The 17,624-nt window shown below is 43.0% G+C and overlaps 1 protein-coding gene across 1 annotated transcript; it reads left to right on the top strand.

Annotated features, from left to right (window-relative positions):
• The first annotated feature begins 1,364 nt into the window (after nt 1-1,364).
• LOC310755421 (5-hydroxytryptamine receptor 3A-like) lies at nt 1,365-16,764 on the top strand. Its single transcript, XM_083598277.1, has 9 exons — nt 1,365-1,428; nt 1,598-1,758; nt 1,957-2,001; nt 3,253-3,362; nt 5,973-6,142; nt 7,213-7,373; nt 8,989-9,199; nt 11,396-11,563; nt 16,425-16,764. The coding sequence occupies exons 1-9, from the start codon at nt 1,383-1,385 to the stop codon at nt 16,682-16,684; spliced, it is 1,332 nt and encodes a 443-aa protein (XP_083454403.1). The 5' UTR covers nt 1,365-1,382; the 3' UTR covers nt 16,685-16,764.
• Nucleotides 16,765-17,624: the final 860 nt, after the last annotated feature.

Below are 17,624 nucleotides of genomic sequence, written 5' to 3'. Positions count from 1 at the left end.
TGAACCCACTGTCTTGAGGGACTTGGGGAGAAGAGAAGGCTAAAGAGTAAACCCTACACAAATCTGGAGTGGAGTCCCTAAGGCGGTTGGATGGCGCATTGTAAACCTCCTTCCAGCAACTCCTGCAGCCAAGCTGGTGCCAAACATATTGATCTGCTTTCCTTTGGACCACATCAGTGAGGCTGAGAGTGGGGTCGTGTCATCTGGGCAGCCCAGGACTCCCATACACACTGCCCAGGTTTGCGCCCAGGGAGGCCACTTTGGTGCTGCTAATGCAGTAAAAACAGCACAGGAGGCAGCAGTTATGAGTTACCGGTCTCTGCGGCCACAGCAGGCACTGTGATTCTCAAGTGGTTTTACTTCACCCACGAATGTGCACTCCATTACCTCTCAATGGAGTCGCTTAGATTGGATTAGATGGTCTTGTACAACAGACCCCCCTCTCCAAAAGGCCAGACTTTTTGCAATAAGGATAGGGAACAGGGGAACGTGCTGGAAAGTATGGGATAGAGCTCGCTTTGACGCAACATCATCTAACCTCCATGCCAACAGATCAGAATGAACGCTCATTAAACAGCCAACATGGTCTAACCACCCAGAAAATAGATCAGGGTGAATGCTCAAAAAATAGGATGTTGGGGACCGCCTCAATAATGGAAAACAAGTGGGACCAACAGCCTACATTGCCCTGTGAAATGCTGCTCTTCAGAACTGGAAATACTCTGTTCCCCCAGTACAGTGGTACCTCGGGTTACAGATGCTTCAGGTTACAGACGCTTCAGGTTACAGACTCGGCTAACCCAGAAATAGTACCTTGGGTTAAGAACTTTGCTTTCAGGATGAGAACAGAAATCACACAACGGTGGCACGGAGGCCGCAGGAGGCCCCATTAGCTAAAGTCGTACCTCAGGTTAAGAACAGTTTCAGGTTAAGAACAGACCTCCAGAACAAATTAAGTTCTTAACCCGAGGTACCACTGTATTACATCCAGCGTTCTCTGCTCACTGAACACACTCAGTCCTCATTGGACTGGTGCCTTCCTCTCGGGCATGGGTGGCACACTTTTGGTTCCCTAAGCAATGGCCCTCATAAAAACTTTAGGGAAGTTTTTAACGTTTGATGTTTCATCGTGTTTTCAATATTCTGTTGGGAGCCGCCCAGAGTGGCTACCTTGGTGTGAGAAAAGTGCTCTTCCTGTTTACAGGAAATAAAGTATTAATAATTTCAAAGAAGCTCGCTCCCAAGAGGGCTTTCGTGCGAGACTTTGACCAAAGTTTATAGTGTGCACTTCATCCCTGCAAGGTTTAAAATTCATTGATGCCTCCTCATTCGGCTCCTTGCACAGCCTCCGCAGTCTGTTGCCATCTCTCAGGTGCAGAAGAATGTGGAAATCGTTTGTCTGTTGTGCCCTTTTTGCTCTGTTCCCAGGTAAGACTCTTTTTCCTATGATGACGGTCTAAGGGATGGGTTAGTGTCTGAATTAGGAACAGTGATTTTGCTCTCATATGTTGCCATCCGTAATAGGCAGTTAGTGAGAAAGGCTGTTCCTGGTTTGAGAGGTGGTTAGGAATAAGAAAACTTTTCATTCCATTTGCAGTAGGAATTGCCTTCACATGGAACTGTTCACATCACAGTGTGGTTGAATATCTGAATATTTCTAACGACAACAAGCTCCTCCTGTATACCAGACCCAAGAAGGACTGGAGAAAACCTTTGACTGTCAAGTTGGATTTTACTCTCGTCTCTATCCTGACAGTGGTAAGACGCCAAAATCTCCGGCGAGCTTCACACTTCAAACAAGCGAGGAGGAGGGAATTTTATCATTTGGGGGTGATCCAGACAAAGTGAAGCATTTTTATGTTCCACTGATTTCAAGTTAAAGAGTTAAGCCCGTCAATTTCGGAAGGTGCATCACTGTGGATGGGTTGTGCCCCTTCTGTTTTTGTTTCTTTACAGGTAGAGAAGTTGCAAGTGATTACAACTTACTTCTGGCTGTTTGTGGTAAGGCTCTCTTTTTTATCATATTATACTAGCCCTTGGTTTGTCCAGCTGAGCTTGAATCTTGGTAAGGAAAAGGAATGGGGCTGAGTGCTTCCCATTTCCAAGAAATGGACCAGTTGCCTGACCTGGAAAGGGTCTCACTCCTTTTGGAGGAGCAATCTTAGGGTGCTCCTGGATCCAATTTTGTTGCTGAAGGCCCAGATGAATATTGTGTCTAGGATAACCTTTTGCCAACTTCAGCTGGTACAGCAGCTATGGCCATTCCTGGACTGAGATAGCTTGACCCATAGCAGACCCATAACTTCACAACTGAATGACTGCAATGCACTCTTTGTGGGGCTTCCCTTATGGTTGGTCTGGAAACTGCAGTTAGTGCAGAACGGTGCAGCACGATTGCTAACAGGAGTGAAATCCTGGACCACATTATATTTCTGCTTCAAGATCTGCAGTAGCCGCCGGATTGCTGAGTGGGCCAAATTCAATATTTTACTATTAAGTATATAAAGCCATTAAGAATTTGGAAACCATTTACTTGACAGAGCACCTACATACCTATTTGACCACTTTGATCTGCAGAGCTTGCACAGTAACAAATGCTATACCATGTTTGTTCCACATTTGTGAGAAGTCAGTATTTCAATGTGACAGCAAGCACCTTCATTATACTGATTTAAAGGTAAAGGTAAAGGGACCCTTGACCATTAGGTCCAGTCATGACCGACTCTGGGGTTGCGGCGCTCACCTCGCTTTATTGGCCGAGGGAGCTGGCGTACAGCTTCTGAGTCATGTGGCCAGCATGACTAAGCCACTTCTGGCGAACCAGAGCAGCGCACGGAAACGCCGTTTACCTTCCTGCCAGAGCGGTACCTATTTATCTACTTACATTTTGATGTGCTTTCGAACTGCAAGGTTTGCAGGAGCAGGGACCGAGCAATGGGAGCTCACCCCATCGCGGGGATTCGAACCGACGACCTTCTGATCGGCAAGTCCTAGGCTCTGTGGTTTAACCCACAGCGCCACCCGCGTCCCTTTACACTGATTTAGATGCCTACTAAAACATTTTTATTTCTACAAGCCTATTTGCACATATCTTTTACTTGATTGTTGGGTTTTTTTAATGCTGATCTTCTCTGGCTGTTATTAATAGTCATTGCTTTATGTCCACTGCTCAGAGATTTTATCAATTCTCCTAAATAAGCAAACTGAGATGTTGTACACTAATCTTTTTGCTCACTCAACTCTGTAATGTAGAAATGGAGAAATGACTTTGTGTCATGGAATTCCTCTGACTTCTGTGGCATTACCCATCTCACTCTCCCAGCGGATAAATTCTGGATCCCTGAAATCTCTATAGAAGAACAGTAAGGATCACTTATTCCATTGGCAACTTATTTAAAGCAATGCTTATGTTGATTTCTCCCCTTCCCTCCCAAAAAAGCTTTAGCAGCTCCAACCTTCTGAATACTAAACAAGTGTTGTTTGCAGATGAAATGATGGTTTAAGCTTTGGGAAACACCCACAAATAGTTAGATGAAGTTAGAAAATTTAAAATTCATGCTAGAGAGTAAACAAATGGCTATATTGGTGGTAGCAATGGTGATAAGTTAATTAGACTTGTTAGTTACTAGTTACCCAAAGGTCTCCAAGTGACTTGCAACACATCTGAAAACATTAAAATAAATACATTATATCAGAGATTTTCAACCTTTTTGAGTCCACGGCTCCCTTAACCAACTACGTTCTTTCTGTGGCACCCCTGTGGGGCTCAGGAGCCCTGTTACGTCACACTTTGCCTGCAGAGCTGGCAGCCCCTCACCCTTTTTCGAACACCCTTCCTTGTGGAGTGTTCCTTCAGCCTCTTCTCCCCTCTCCTTGGGAGTCCTCCAGGCAGCTGGTCTCTGAGCTGCCCCCCACCCCACCCCAAAGAGAGGTGCCTCTCAGAGGCACCATTCACCTGGGGACCTTGTAGCCAGGGCTGCTACAACAAACAGCCATGTAAGCCTTTGGGAGGCAGAGGCACAAGAGGGCATCAGAGGAGGGAGGGAAGGAAAGAGGGGCAGAGGCCAGTGTTGCCCTGCGGCACCCCTGACCATCATTCAAGGCACCCCAGGGTGCCACAGCACATTGGTTGTAAACCACTGCATTATACCATAAAAGCAAAACAACCCCCACAGGAAAACTATAGCAACACACTAGTAATGGTGATGTCTTCCCTCTCCCAACTATCTGGGGCATTTGTGGTCTTCAGTCAATTTTGATCCCTGGAGTGTTTGCCTGTCTTGATACTTCACATGAGTTTGGTTTAGACAAAGGTAAACACAATTAATTTCAGCTGGACAGAGGTAAGATGGTTTTAATTCTCCTGCTGAAATCATCAATGGGGTGTAAACGTACTTAATTCTGCCTGGCCAGCTGCTTCCAGATCTTGAAAAGCTCAGATACTTTTAAGAGCTGTGGAGAATGTAAGATTCTGTGTGGCTTATCCCACTAAAATTAATACCAGCTGTTTGGGTCGGATCTGTAGCTCTGTGGCATTAATTTGTGTGGCGGCATGCATTGTATTCTCTTGCTCTCTGTGCTTCTCCCACCCACCCACCCACTGCTGACCTGCTTATGCTTTTGTTGATGAAGAGAAAGGGAGTACATCGCAAATGAGTCTCAGCTGTCATTCTGCACAGCACAGTGGTACCTCGGGTTAAATACTTAATTCGTTCCGGAGGTCCATTCTTAACCTGAAACCGTTCTTAACCTGAAGCACCACTTTAGCTAATGGGGCCTCTTGTTGCCGCTGCGCCGCCGGAGCACGACTTCTGTTCTTATCCTGAAGCAAAGTTCTTAACCTGAAGCACTATTTCTGCGTTAGCGGAGTCTGTAACCTGAAGCATATGTAACCTGAAGCGTGTGTAACCCGAGGTACCACTGTACAAGCACTGCTCCCTGCACTGAGCCACCTTCATGGGTGACTTGAGCTTGTCGTCTCCCTTTTCAATTCTTGAGGTAGTAGCAGTGTTAAAACTGTTGCCCTTGGACAAATCCATAAGGAAATGGCAGGAGGGAGAGGGAGAGACAGTCAGGCTGTGATTGGCAGGGAGGGAACTTAACCCGTTCCTCTTGCGCAGTGTATTTTCAACACAAAAAGAACCTCTCTTCAGATTTCAGCCTCAATGTAGGACTGTTAGGGGTGCTGCTGACAGGGGGAAGATGTGGCGGGCGACAGGGGGCCAGGACACCACCCTGGGACTCTTATGTTGTAGGCAAGAGTTACATGCCCTAAGTTTACTATAGAAGTATTTAACTGGAGGTTACTACAAAGACTAGCCGATAGGGTGATATGGGGGGAATACACCATATATATATATATATTCCAGAACTGCCTGCCTTAACTTCACATTTTCAGTTCCTTGTTAATACTGTTTATGTTACAAGCATCTTACAAATTACTGTGCAACATACTTGTAATATGCTTTAAATATTTCAGTCTTTAGGATTGAGGGCTCCTCCAGACTGGTGTTTTTTACAGATGTATTCTGTAACGTGTTATTAACATAAGAATAGTGCCTCAGCGGTGGTCCACACATCTCTCAGCGTTATTGGTTGTTCTGTGATTTCCCCCCAATGTTATTGCACTATTGCCGTCTGGAGGGACACTCTTTTGCTATAGCGCAACGAAACCAAGACGAAACAAAAAAGGAACATTTAAGGGCGCAAAAAGTTGCAGGATTCCAGCGGGAAGCCACAGGACATGCACTGATTAGAAATAAAGCAGCCCAGGAACTTTTGCATGTGCAAATAGTATTAAAAACACTATCACATACAACCAACCCAATACCAAATAATCAAAAATGCAGAGAGAGAGAAAAGGACATTGGGATGGCGAGGGGCAGGGAAAGCTGCGAAAGGGTTACCTGAACTAAAACAAGTGATTCCAAGCCTGTTGCTTAATCTCTTGGTCCTTAATGGCAATGTTTCAGGGCCAATGAAGAGAAGTCCAGAACCAGCCCGTTCCTTCGCGTTTCTTCCAGTGGAGACATGATGCAGCACCAGGCTTTTCACCTGACATCATCTTGCAGTCTGCACATCTTCACGTTTCCTTTTGATAAGCAGGCTTGCAACATAACTGTGCTCTCCCCCATGCATTCAGGTAAGCCGTAAACAGCACATTAGTCTCTCGAGTACAATTGCTGCTTGACATTGGTGCCAACTTGAACAAAATATTGGGGGGCGCCCCCCCACCACCAGCACAGCCTCCCAAACAAATGTTGCTCCCCCTTGACTCCACCTGTTTTGATGACAGGTGCAAAAGAAAAGGGGGAGGGGAAAGTAAGACACCACACCATGGTTGAGGGGAGGGATTTTGTTGCACAGTAGCCCCTAATCTGCTTTAATTGCACAACCAGAATTTGCTGGTATGAAAATTGATCCCACCCACAAAATGGCAGACGTCTGGAAGTGGCCATGGTAGGAGGACGTTTCAGCCCGTAAGGGCACAAGAAGAGTCCTGATGGGTCTGACCAAAGGCCTAACTGGCCCAGAATCCCATTTCCCACAGCATCCAATCAGATGCTGAAGGGAAGCCTGTAAGCAGGACGTGAGGAAACAGCACTAAGCAACCAGCATGGCTTTTCCTGTCCTCATTGCAGTTCTATTATACAGTGGTACCTCGGGTTACAGACGCTTCAGGTTTACAGACACCGCTAACACAGAAATAGTACCTCGGGTTAAGAACTTTGCTTCAGGATGAGAACAGAAATCGTGTGGTGGCGGCATGGCGGCAGCAGGAGGCCCCATTAGCTAAAGTGGTGCCTCAGGTTAAGAACAGTTTCAGGTTAAGAACAGACCTCTAGAATGAATTAAGTTCTTAACCCGAGGTACCACTGTACAACACACACACACACACACACACACACACACACTGCTGTTAGCAACCGAGGAAAGTTGGAGTTTTTTAGGCACCTTCAGCATCTCCTGCCAAAAAAAGAGGGAAATGTAATTTACCACATATAGTACCAGAAAATAGGAACTGTCCCTGATAAATAGAAAGAGTTGGCAAATATGAGTTAGCATTGCTGAATTATTACTATATCGCACAAAGCATTTTAAGAGTTTAGGTCTCCTTTGTTTGGATGGTGGAGTGGGGAGGTTATGTAGAGGCTACAAGGAAAACAGAACCCCAACTTAAGCTGCTGTCTCTTTGTTTTTTTCTCGCTCCAGATAAGGAAGTGAAAATGTCGGACAAAACGTTTTCCACTAAATTGGATGCCAAAGATCGCAACCTATACTTAACCAACGGGGAGTGGAAGTACAACAACATCATTGTTTCCCGTGATACCATGACTGGTCTTGAGATGAACTATAGTACGGTGACTTACCAGGTATATAAGACTGATGAGTTGCTCATCAGTGCTTTGACTTCCATTGTTTAACAGGAAACATTCTGCAGATTGCATTGTTTCAATGAAATTCTGTTGTCGCTACGGAGGATTCTTCTTCAAGAAATACTGTTAAGTCACTGGTGGTCACAACGTGTGGCATAAGAGCCCAGAAACAGAATACTGATCGCCTCGGGGACTCACTATCCCCAATTATGTATTACCCATTTCATTTTAGAAACCACGAAAGAGACAGGTTGCGAAGTAAAATAATACCCTCCAATTTTCCAAAGGCGGTCCCAGAATTACAAAAGCCATCCCAGCTTCTGATTTGATCCCGGAATTTCTCTATTCCCCTGCCAGCACTGCCACCACCGAGCTTGGGGGGAGAGGGGAGAATGAGCCGGCGCTTGTTCCAAGTGACAATTATGGTGGCAGTGGTGGCTGTGAGGGAGCCTCCCATTGCCTCTCTATAGCTGCTGCTGCTGGCCTCCTCCTTTGGGCAGCTCATAGTAGCTGCTGGAGAGCAGGTGAGGAGAAGAGGCTGCTACCACCGAGGCTCAGTGTGGTGTAGTGGTTAAGAGTGGTAGACTTATAATCTGGTGAACCGGGTTTGCTTCCTCGCTCCTCCACATGCAGCTGCTGGGTGACCTTGGGCCAGTCACACTTCTCTGAAGTCTCTCAGCCCCACTCACCTCACAGAGTGTTTGTTGTGGGGGAGGAAGGAAAAGGAGATTGTTAGCTGCTTTGAGACTCCTTCAGGTAGTGATAAAGCGGCATATCAAATCCAAACTCTTCTTCTTCTTCAGCCCCATATGACATATCAGCTGTGAGGGGCAGGCAGAGGACAGGGCTGCCCTGGGTGGGAAGATAGGCAGAGCAGAACACAAGGAATCTTGATTATTATTTTTTAATGCTTTGTGTCCATGCCCTTTTCTAAAATTTATTTATTGCTGTTTTTCTTTTGCTAAATCTACCAAAGAATAAAATAAAATAAAATTGGGATTACAGAATATTATCTGCAGGGTGTGTGCTGTGTCCCTTTTGTGCAGTGGTGGCACTTGCCCTCCTTCTGACAGGAAATGCTCTGCGGGGGGACACCACAAAATGGGGTGTCGAGGAGGGTAAATTGGGGGGAATGAGAAATGACCCTATTTTCATCTGAGTAATGTTGGAGGGTATGAGTAAAATGCCTATCAGATTCCTGGACCACAGTCTGGAGAAGGGAATGGCCTTTATTCTAAGAAAGCATGGGATTTCTTGGATGTTTATAATCTGGGCTTCCTTAATAAGAAGATGGAGTTGTTATGCAGAGGTGTTCTTTGTGCAGGCAGTGGGGAGTTGGCTGAGCACGCAACCTGAAACATGACTCGGCATCTTCTGCAATGCATGACAGAATAGTCAATGCAGAAGGATTGTCTGAAGGAGAAAGTTGGAAGAGCCCCTAGCCTCAGTGACCCACTGGAACACCTGTTTCGGTTCAATGGGGGGGGGGGAGATAAACAACCCCTAGCTGTCAAGTTTTGAAAATTAGGGGATGACTCCATGTTGCAATCAAATCCCACTTGCGTTTGTTGTTGTCTTCAAGCAGTTTGATGTGTTTTTAATCTCTCAACAGATTTTTATGCAGAGGCGTCCTATTCTGTATGTGCTGAATCTGATCATCCCAACCGCTGTTCTCTTCTTCCTGGATATGGCTGTTTCCTTCACTTCTGCCAGTGATTCTGAAAAGATCAACGTCAAGATCACATTGATCCTAGAAGTCTCTTTTTTGTCGCTGATTCTAAATAGTATTCTGCCAGCATCCTCAGATGACCCCCCTATAATAGGTAAGCAATAGTAATTTCAAGTGGACGTATAATCAACTCGCGCTGCCAGGAAACAAAGTATATTATATATGAGCTATATTATAGAATACTCTCTTGTCCTGAGGAACCTTCACAGCGCAATCCTATGCTTGTCTACTCAGAAGCAACTACAAAGTTCAGTGGGCTTACTCCCAGATAAATAGGTATAGGATTACAACCTTGGATATCCTTCTGGCAAAACTTTGCACAAGGCAAATCTAGCTAGAAGACATGGGCTGATTTTTTTGCAATCAGTACTGTGGCTGTGTACACACCAGGGGCACCAGATCCTGGGAGCCGAGCTCTTTTGGGCCCCCTGAATATTTTTGTGGTGGAGGTAAACCCCCCACCCATGTCTGAAAAGGGTGGAGGCGAAGCGCGGAGCAAAATGCAGCATGGCGCCAGTTGCCGGCTCCTTCTCCTCCTGCTGATGCTTTGGAGGGGAAGGAGGGTCAAAGCAGCCTCCCATCGGTGGTGGCACCAGTAGAAGGCAGAGGAGGAGCTATTGGCCATTGAAGCTGTTGGACCGCCATATTTGACTCTACCCCGGCTCCTCCAAACATCCCATGTGTGTAACACTGGCTCTCCAATTGCCCTCGCAAGCTGGTGCCTCTGGTATACACCATGCCTTTAAACCACATTGAAACACATGCTTTCCTTGTAAGAATTTTAGGCAATGTAAGTTAGCCCTCACCAAGTTACCATTCCCAGCAGCCTTTAGCAAACTACAATGCCCAGAATTCTTTGAAGGAAAGTATGTGCTTTAAATATATAGTATATATACATCCTGAGAGAACTGATCATGTAAATTAAACAGCGGCTTTTCTTTGCCTGTTAGGGTTGTCATATTTCAAGAAGTGAAAATCCGGTTTTGAAGCTTTTTTTTTCTTTCAGAAATTCACCAAAAAATCAACATTTCTTAAACGGGTTGCCATACACTTGGGTCATCCCAGACACTTTAACTGGCTTGCAAAAATTCTGCCCTGACGCCATTTTCAACAGACAAATCCTGGCTATATCCAGAAAATTCTGGATGTATGGCAGCCCTACCTAAGTGTATTCTTGATTTAAAAGCGTCCTAATAAGAAGGTTCCAACATAAATCAACTTCCTGCTTCTTAATGCTTCTTTGGGTTGTACCCAGCTAAATCGCTCTGTGCATGGAGCAGCTTCCGTGAGCACAATGGCACTTGTCCTCCCTCTCCTACCCCTGCCCCAAATCTGCTAATGGGGTTCCCCCTACCCTTATGCCTTGTAGAAATTTCAAATAACCAGATGAAATCACTTTGAGACTGAGACACAAAGGTCTTATTGGAGTGGATCTAGTTACTGGCATGTCTCGGCTGGGAATGCAAGGTTATAGAATGCTAGTGCTAAGCCACCATCTATTTTGGGGCACTTCCATACTAGGCATTTAGTGTGGAATAGCCAAGCTGTGTTTATTCACTGTTTTCAGGGCACGCACATGATGCCATTGTCCAATCACGGTTGCCCTGTATTTCCCCATCTATTCCCCAGCAGCTACATCATGCCTAGTGTGAGGTGAACAGAACTTGTTGTTGTTGTTTAGTCGTTTAGTCGTGTCCGACTCTTCGTGACCCCATGGACCAGAGCACACCAGGCACTTCTGTCTTCCACTGCCTCCCACACTTTGGTCAAACTCATGCTGGTAGCTTCAAGAACACTATCCATCCATCTCGTCCTCTGTTGTCCCCTTCTTCTTGTGCCCTCCATCTTTCCCAACATCAGGGTCTTTTCCAGGGAGTCTTCTCTTCTCATGAGGTGGCCAAAGTATTGGAGCCTCAGCTTCACGATCTGTCCTTCCAGTGAGCACTCAGGGCTGATTTCCTTAAAAATGGATAGGTTTGATCTTCTTGCAGTCCGTGGGACTCTCACGAGTCTCCTCCAGCACCATAATTCAAAAGCATCAATTCTTCGGCGATCAGCCTTCTTTATGGTCCAGCTTTCACTTCCATACATCACTACTGAGAAAACCATAGCTTTTACTATACGGACCTTTGTTGGCAAGAACAGAACTTAGGAGGTACAAATAGAAAAAGCGAAATGCTCCTAACACTGTTGGGAAAAGTCAAGAGTCCTTCTACATGCAGCTTATAATGGAAAAGTATCTTTTTGATAACGCTAGGAAAAATCCATCTAACATCCTTTCATTTTGCAGCAAAATTTTTCATGGGAGTTTTCCTGCTGATGGTTGTCAGCCTCCTTGAGAATTATGTGACAAGGTCTCTGAAGGAGATGAAACCTCCCCGTTGGTTCTTCAAATGCGAGAGACTCATTTCCTCCAGGAGAAAGAAGAAAACATCTGAAAAATACGTTCCTTATCCTGGTCAGTATTCATAAGAAATTAATACTTTGATTGAACAGCCTCAAACCCATAAATTGCTGCACAGCAAGTCAGTGTTTCATGGCATCCAAGATCAGATCAACCTGTGAATGGTCTGTTTCCTTTGCATTTGTGAGCACAAAAGGCTGACAACATTTTACACACACACACATTTAAAATTGTACAAGTTGAAAGAGAATAATAGTGAACAGCAGCCAGCACAGAGAGAGGGAGGGAAGGTGCAAATCATATATGCCAAAATATGCAGAAGGGGCTCCTGTGTTAGGTCTCAAAGGTTTACAAAGACCACTGTGAAGACTGAAGACCCCTGCGACAGACAGCCCATAATTCATTTTTCAAAAAGTAAATGCAAAAGGAGGAGGGCAAAGGGAAGACACATTATGGAAAATTGTTTACTATGGATTTTGAATGTGAGCCCACTATACCCCAGTATCGTTTGCATGTGAAAGTACCTGGAGTATTTCCTGACAGGATGTGCTATTTGTCTAAAGCTACCCGAGCTCAGGCTTGGGTGTCAGCCTAGCATTTATAAATCTGTGATTTATTTATTTAGGTACACCTCTAAATAAATACTCAGGCCTTTGACACCTGTGATGTGTGTTTTCAGGGCCTGCCCTATCCCTGTGCTTGTAATCTGTTTTGGCTGTTTTTAATTTGGATTTTTAAACTGTTGTAACCTGTGCTGGGACCTGCAGGTGAAGGGTAATACAGGTGATGCTGATGACGCTGATGCTAGGTTTATGTAAGATTTGGTTGAATGATCCTCAAGGCACCTTATAACAGATTATTGCAAAACACACACTGGACAAATGACCAGTGTGTGCTGCCCTCCAGCTCCACTGTCTGAAATAAAATGTTATTACTTTTAAAATTATTATTATTTATTAAATTTATATACTGCCCTTCATCGCAAGATCACAGGGCAGTTCACAGAATAAAATACAGGATAAAAATACAAGTAAATAATTAAAACAAAACAATAACCCCCACAGACACATTTAAAAGACTACAATTAATATGGGGAGCTTTGGGGCCCTTTCTGATACAAACTGCCCTCTCCTGGGGGTACTTTGCAAGGGACAGGGAACCCATTAGAATTATATTCTATGCAGGTTCAATGCAGTGTGCTCTTTGTCCCAGCCCAGCCCAAGCTCAATGGGCTCAGAGAGAGAAGGAGTTTATAGTGTGCAACAAACCTTTGAAAAACTCATTTTAGAACTTCTAAAAATGACTGATAGAAGGCCAGGGCAACCCTCATTATTACAAGTGATACACAAACCAGGTTTGAGTAGTGGGGAAGAGCCAGAGGTCCCCAGAGCAGAAAATATTCCACAGTTTATTAACAACAACAACAACAACAACAACAACAACAACAACAACAACATATGTCTGATATGAAGTTTAAGAAACGATTGGAATAAAGAATTGGAATGTTCACTATTACCTAGACAGCAGGAAAATGTCATGGCTTCAGTATTAGAGGTATCAGTGGAACTTAAACCAAGACTTATACAACAGAAAATACTATTTGGAATCTACTGAGCTCTCTTACATTTGTATAAGAAAGGACTATCTAATGTAGCTCTTTGTTAGAGATGTAATATGGGCAATATGTCTTTGAAACACATGCTTTTACTGTAGAATCCATTTTTGCTGTCCGGTTGTCAATTTTGATACAACAGGTATATAGTTTAAGAGCATACTCACCTTTGAAAATCTTAATTTTTTTCCGTTTATAAACAAGACACTATATACAGTCCAGCACTTTCTCCCAAAACTTAGTAAGTTTGTTTTTTTTTTTTTTTTTTATAATATATTTATTAAAGTTTTCAAATAAAGCATATATTAGATAAGCACTTATCATTGTCCATTTAACATCTCTCAATTGTTACATGGGACTCCCCCGCACCTCCCGCATACACTTACATCATTATTAAATTAGTTTCAAACAAATTATCATTTAATTCATCTTAATTAATAATCTTAATTTGGTTTGACATATAATTCAACCTTAAATCTAATTTAATGGTAGACAATTGTCTGCACTGGCATCCAATTCAGCACTCAGCCAAATTACAATATTTTTGTAAATAAATCTTAAATTTCCTCCAGTCTTCTTCCATCCTTTCTTCTCCCTGGTCTCGAATTCTGCCGGTCATCTCGGCTAATTGCATATAGTCCATCAGTTGCATCTGCCATTCTTCCACAGTGGGTAGCTCCTGAGTTTTCCAATTCTTGGCAATTAATATTCTTGCTGCTGTTGTTGCGTACAAAAAGAATGTTCTGTCCTCTTTTAACACACTCTGGCCGACAATACCCAGGAGAAAGGCCTCTGATTTCTTAGTGAAGGTGTATTTAAACACCTTTTTTAATTCATTATATATCTTCTCCCAAAAGGCCTTCACTCTAGGGCAGGTCCACCAGAGGTGAAAAAATGTTCCTTCATTTTCCTTACATTTCCAACATTTGCTATCAGACGAATGGTATATTTTAGCCAGTTTAACAGGGGTCATGTACCATCTATACATCATTTTCATCACATTTTCCTTCAACGCATTACATGCAGTGAAGTTCAGCCCAGAGGTCCACAACCTTTCCCAATCTTCAAACATAATATTATACCCAATATCCTGCGCCCATTTTATCATTGTTGATTTTACCATTTCGTCATGTGTGTTCCATTTCAGCAGCAAGTTATACATTCTTGAAAGTACCTTAGTCTTAGGTTCTAACAGTTCAGTTTCTAACTTTGACTTTTCCACTTGGAATCCTAGCTTTTTGTCATTTTTAAACACTTCTTTAATCTGAGCATAGTGTAACCAGTCTCGCACTTTGTCTCTCATCTTTTCTAAACTCTGCAATTTCCAGTTGTCACCATCCTTTTCTATTATCTCCCAATATTTTGGCCAGTTGGCCTCCATATTGGCTCTTTTCCGAGCCTTAGCCTCCAGGGGTGACAGCCACCTCGGAGTTTTATTCTCCAGTAAGTCTTTATATTTTGTCCAGACATTAAAGACTGATTTTCTGACAATATGGTTCTTGAAGGCCTTATTTATCTTAGCTTTATCATACCATAAATATGCATGCCATCCAAACGCATTATTAAAACCTTCCAAATCCAAGACATCCGTATCTTCAAGAAGTAACCAATCTTTTAACCAGCAGAAAGCTGCAGCTTCATAATACAACTTTAAATCTGGCAGGGCAAAGCCCCCTCTTTCTTTCGCATCTGTTAATATTTTAAATTTGATTCTGGGCTTTTTGCCCTGCCAGACAAATTTAGAAATATCTTTCTGCCACTTCCGGAAGCACTCTGTCTTGTCTACAATCTGCAGTGTCTGAAACAAAAATAACATTTTTGGCAATACATTCATCTTGATGGCAGCTATTCGGCCTAACAAAGAAAGTTTTAGTCTTGACCAACTATCCAAGTCTCTCTTAATCTCTGACCAACATTTTTCATAATTATCTTTAAATAAACTCAGATTTTTTGCTGTTATGTTTACCCCTAGGTATTTAACTTTTTTAACCACATTTAGTTCTGTCTCTTTCTGAAGCTGTTCCAACTCAATATCTGTCACGTTTTTCCCCAAAACTTTAGTTTTTTGCTTATTTAACTTAAATCCTGCCACTCGACCAAAGTTTTGAATCAGTTGTAGTACTCTTTTCAAACTAGACTCCGGCTCCTGTAATGTCAGAACTAGGTCATCTGCAAAAGCTTTAAGTTTATATTGTTTCGCTCCGACCTGAATCCCTTCCACCAACCGGTCCCCCCTAATCATATTCAGGAGCACTTCCAGAACCGAAATAAACAGTAATGGGGAAATCGGGCAGCCTTGTCGTGTACCTTTTTCAATTTTAAACTCTTCTGTAACCACATTGTTAACTATCAGTTTAGCCTTTTGTTCTGAATATATTGCCTCAATCCCGTTCTCAAACCCCCGTCCCACTCCCATTTCTTTTAAATTCCCCTTCATAAATTTCCAAGAAATGTTGTCAAAGGCTTTCTCCGCGTCTATAAAAATTAAAACTGCTTTAGTGTTTATGTTTGTTTGTAAAAGTTCCAATATGTCTATGATGTTCCTTGTGTTAGTAAACATATGTCTGCCCGGGAGAAAGCCTGCCTGGTCTTTATGGATTATCTCACTTAAAACTTTCTTAAATCTTCGTGCCAAAACATCTGCAAATATTTTGTAATCCACATTTAAAAGGGAGATGGGACGGTAATTCTTGAGTTGTGTCTTTTCAGTTTCTGACTTTGGAATCAATGTGATAAATGCTTCTTTCCACGATTCAGGCGCCTTCTTCCCCTCCATTATTTCATTACTGACCTCCAACAAAGGTTGTATCAAATAATCCTTCAATGTCTTGTAATAGTTAGAGGTCAGTCCATCTGGCCCTGGTGATTTGCCCTGTTTCAGACTCAGGATGGCCTGTTCAATCTCTTGTCGTGTTATTTTGCCATTTAAAATTGTTCTATTTTCTTCTGACAGCTTTGCTAATCCATTTCTCTCCAAAAATTGTGTAATCTCTATTTCATCTTGTGGCCCTTGAGTATATAACTTTTTAAAATACCTCTGGAAGCACTTTCTAATCTCTCCCGGGTTCTGACCAAAACTTAGTAAGTTTGGTGCACAGTAAAAAATTGCACAGCTGATTCTATATGACACTGGATGTCACCTGTGCAGTGTTTGGTCCTCAAATATCATAGAAAGCCTTATGAAGGCATAATTTGCCATCTGTAGCTGAGCCATAATATCATCTTCACCTCTGGCCCAGAACTTCCAGTGATAGAGCTCCAACTTAGCTAAGGATTTGCTACGTGTGCTTCTTTATATTTCAGATGAGCAGAAAGAGCCCTGTGATCATGCCCTGGCAGGCAAAGAAGATGCAGAAGCAGAGGCTTACATCTTTCTCAGAAGTATCTATTCAGAGGTGAAACAGATGAGGGAACAGCTATTTCCCGAGAAGAGCCAAATGGCTACCAATGCAGAATGGAACAGGATCATGGCTATTACTGAGAGCCTGTTTTTCTATGCTCGGCTGATTTTCTCAGTATTGTTTATAGCATACATTATTCTGAAATGGAGGAGTGAAATGTGACCATGTGGTTAGCTGTTACATAATAATTAAAGGAAATGTTATGCATTTATCCCATCTTTTCTTCCAGAAAGTTCAAGGTGGCATATAAGAGATCTGAGAGGAGGTATATGCATCATACATTTTAAAGCACATTCCTTACACACAAAGTATAATGGAACTGTAGCTTACCTCTCACAAGGTCCACCCTAAAAGCCCAGCTATGAAATGATGATCAAAGCACCTAATTGGCAACATCCTGCTTTCCAGAAGGCTTGTCCAATTATTTCCTTTATATATTCAGTCATTCTATCATTTATTAAAATATGAATACTGCACGTCTCTCGTTGCAAAAACATTTGAGGATGAGGATGATATGACACCTTGACAAACCCAACATAAAGAAATCCCAAAAACCAAAACAGGCACAGAAGTCTAACCAAAAGCAAACTCTTAAAAATAAGGTTTGCAAGCATAGCCTCAGTCCTTATAAGGCTTTAGAGGTTAAAAAGCATGACTTATTTATATTAAAGCAGTTTAAGAACTACAGAAATCACCGGGCTTCTCTTGATATTCTCTGTATGTAATACACGCACAAACACCCAGACACGTCTGCACTTTCCTTATATACTCCCCGCTGAGAAAGAAAGAAAAAATATCAGCAACTTTCTTCACAGATAACAAACGCCAACCACGAAGGGACTCGAACCCTCAATCTTCTGATCCGAAGTCAGACGCCTTATCCATTAGGCCACGTGGTCATCCATGAGGATGCTCTGCAAGAAATCTTCCTTACCTGTTCATTTCCTGATTCGGGCATTATGTATAAACGGTCCTGCTAAAAACTGCGGACAAAGTCCGCGGCTTATTTCTACCTAGTGCTTAAACTCTCGATGGCGCTTTTTAGAAAGCAGCAGCGACAAATATCCCATAGAAGAAAGGCATACATCGGAACATCAGCTTC

This window comes from Podarcis filfolensis (assembly GCF_964270895.1).
Source record: "Podarcis filfolensis genome assembly, chromosome: 2".
Classification (NCBI taxonomy): domain Eukaryota; kingdom Metazoa; phylum Chordata; class Lepidosauria; order Squamata; family Lacertidae; genus Podarcis; species Podarcis filfolensis.
This window is presented reverse-complemented; position numbering and strand designations above follow the sequence as displayed.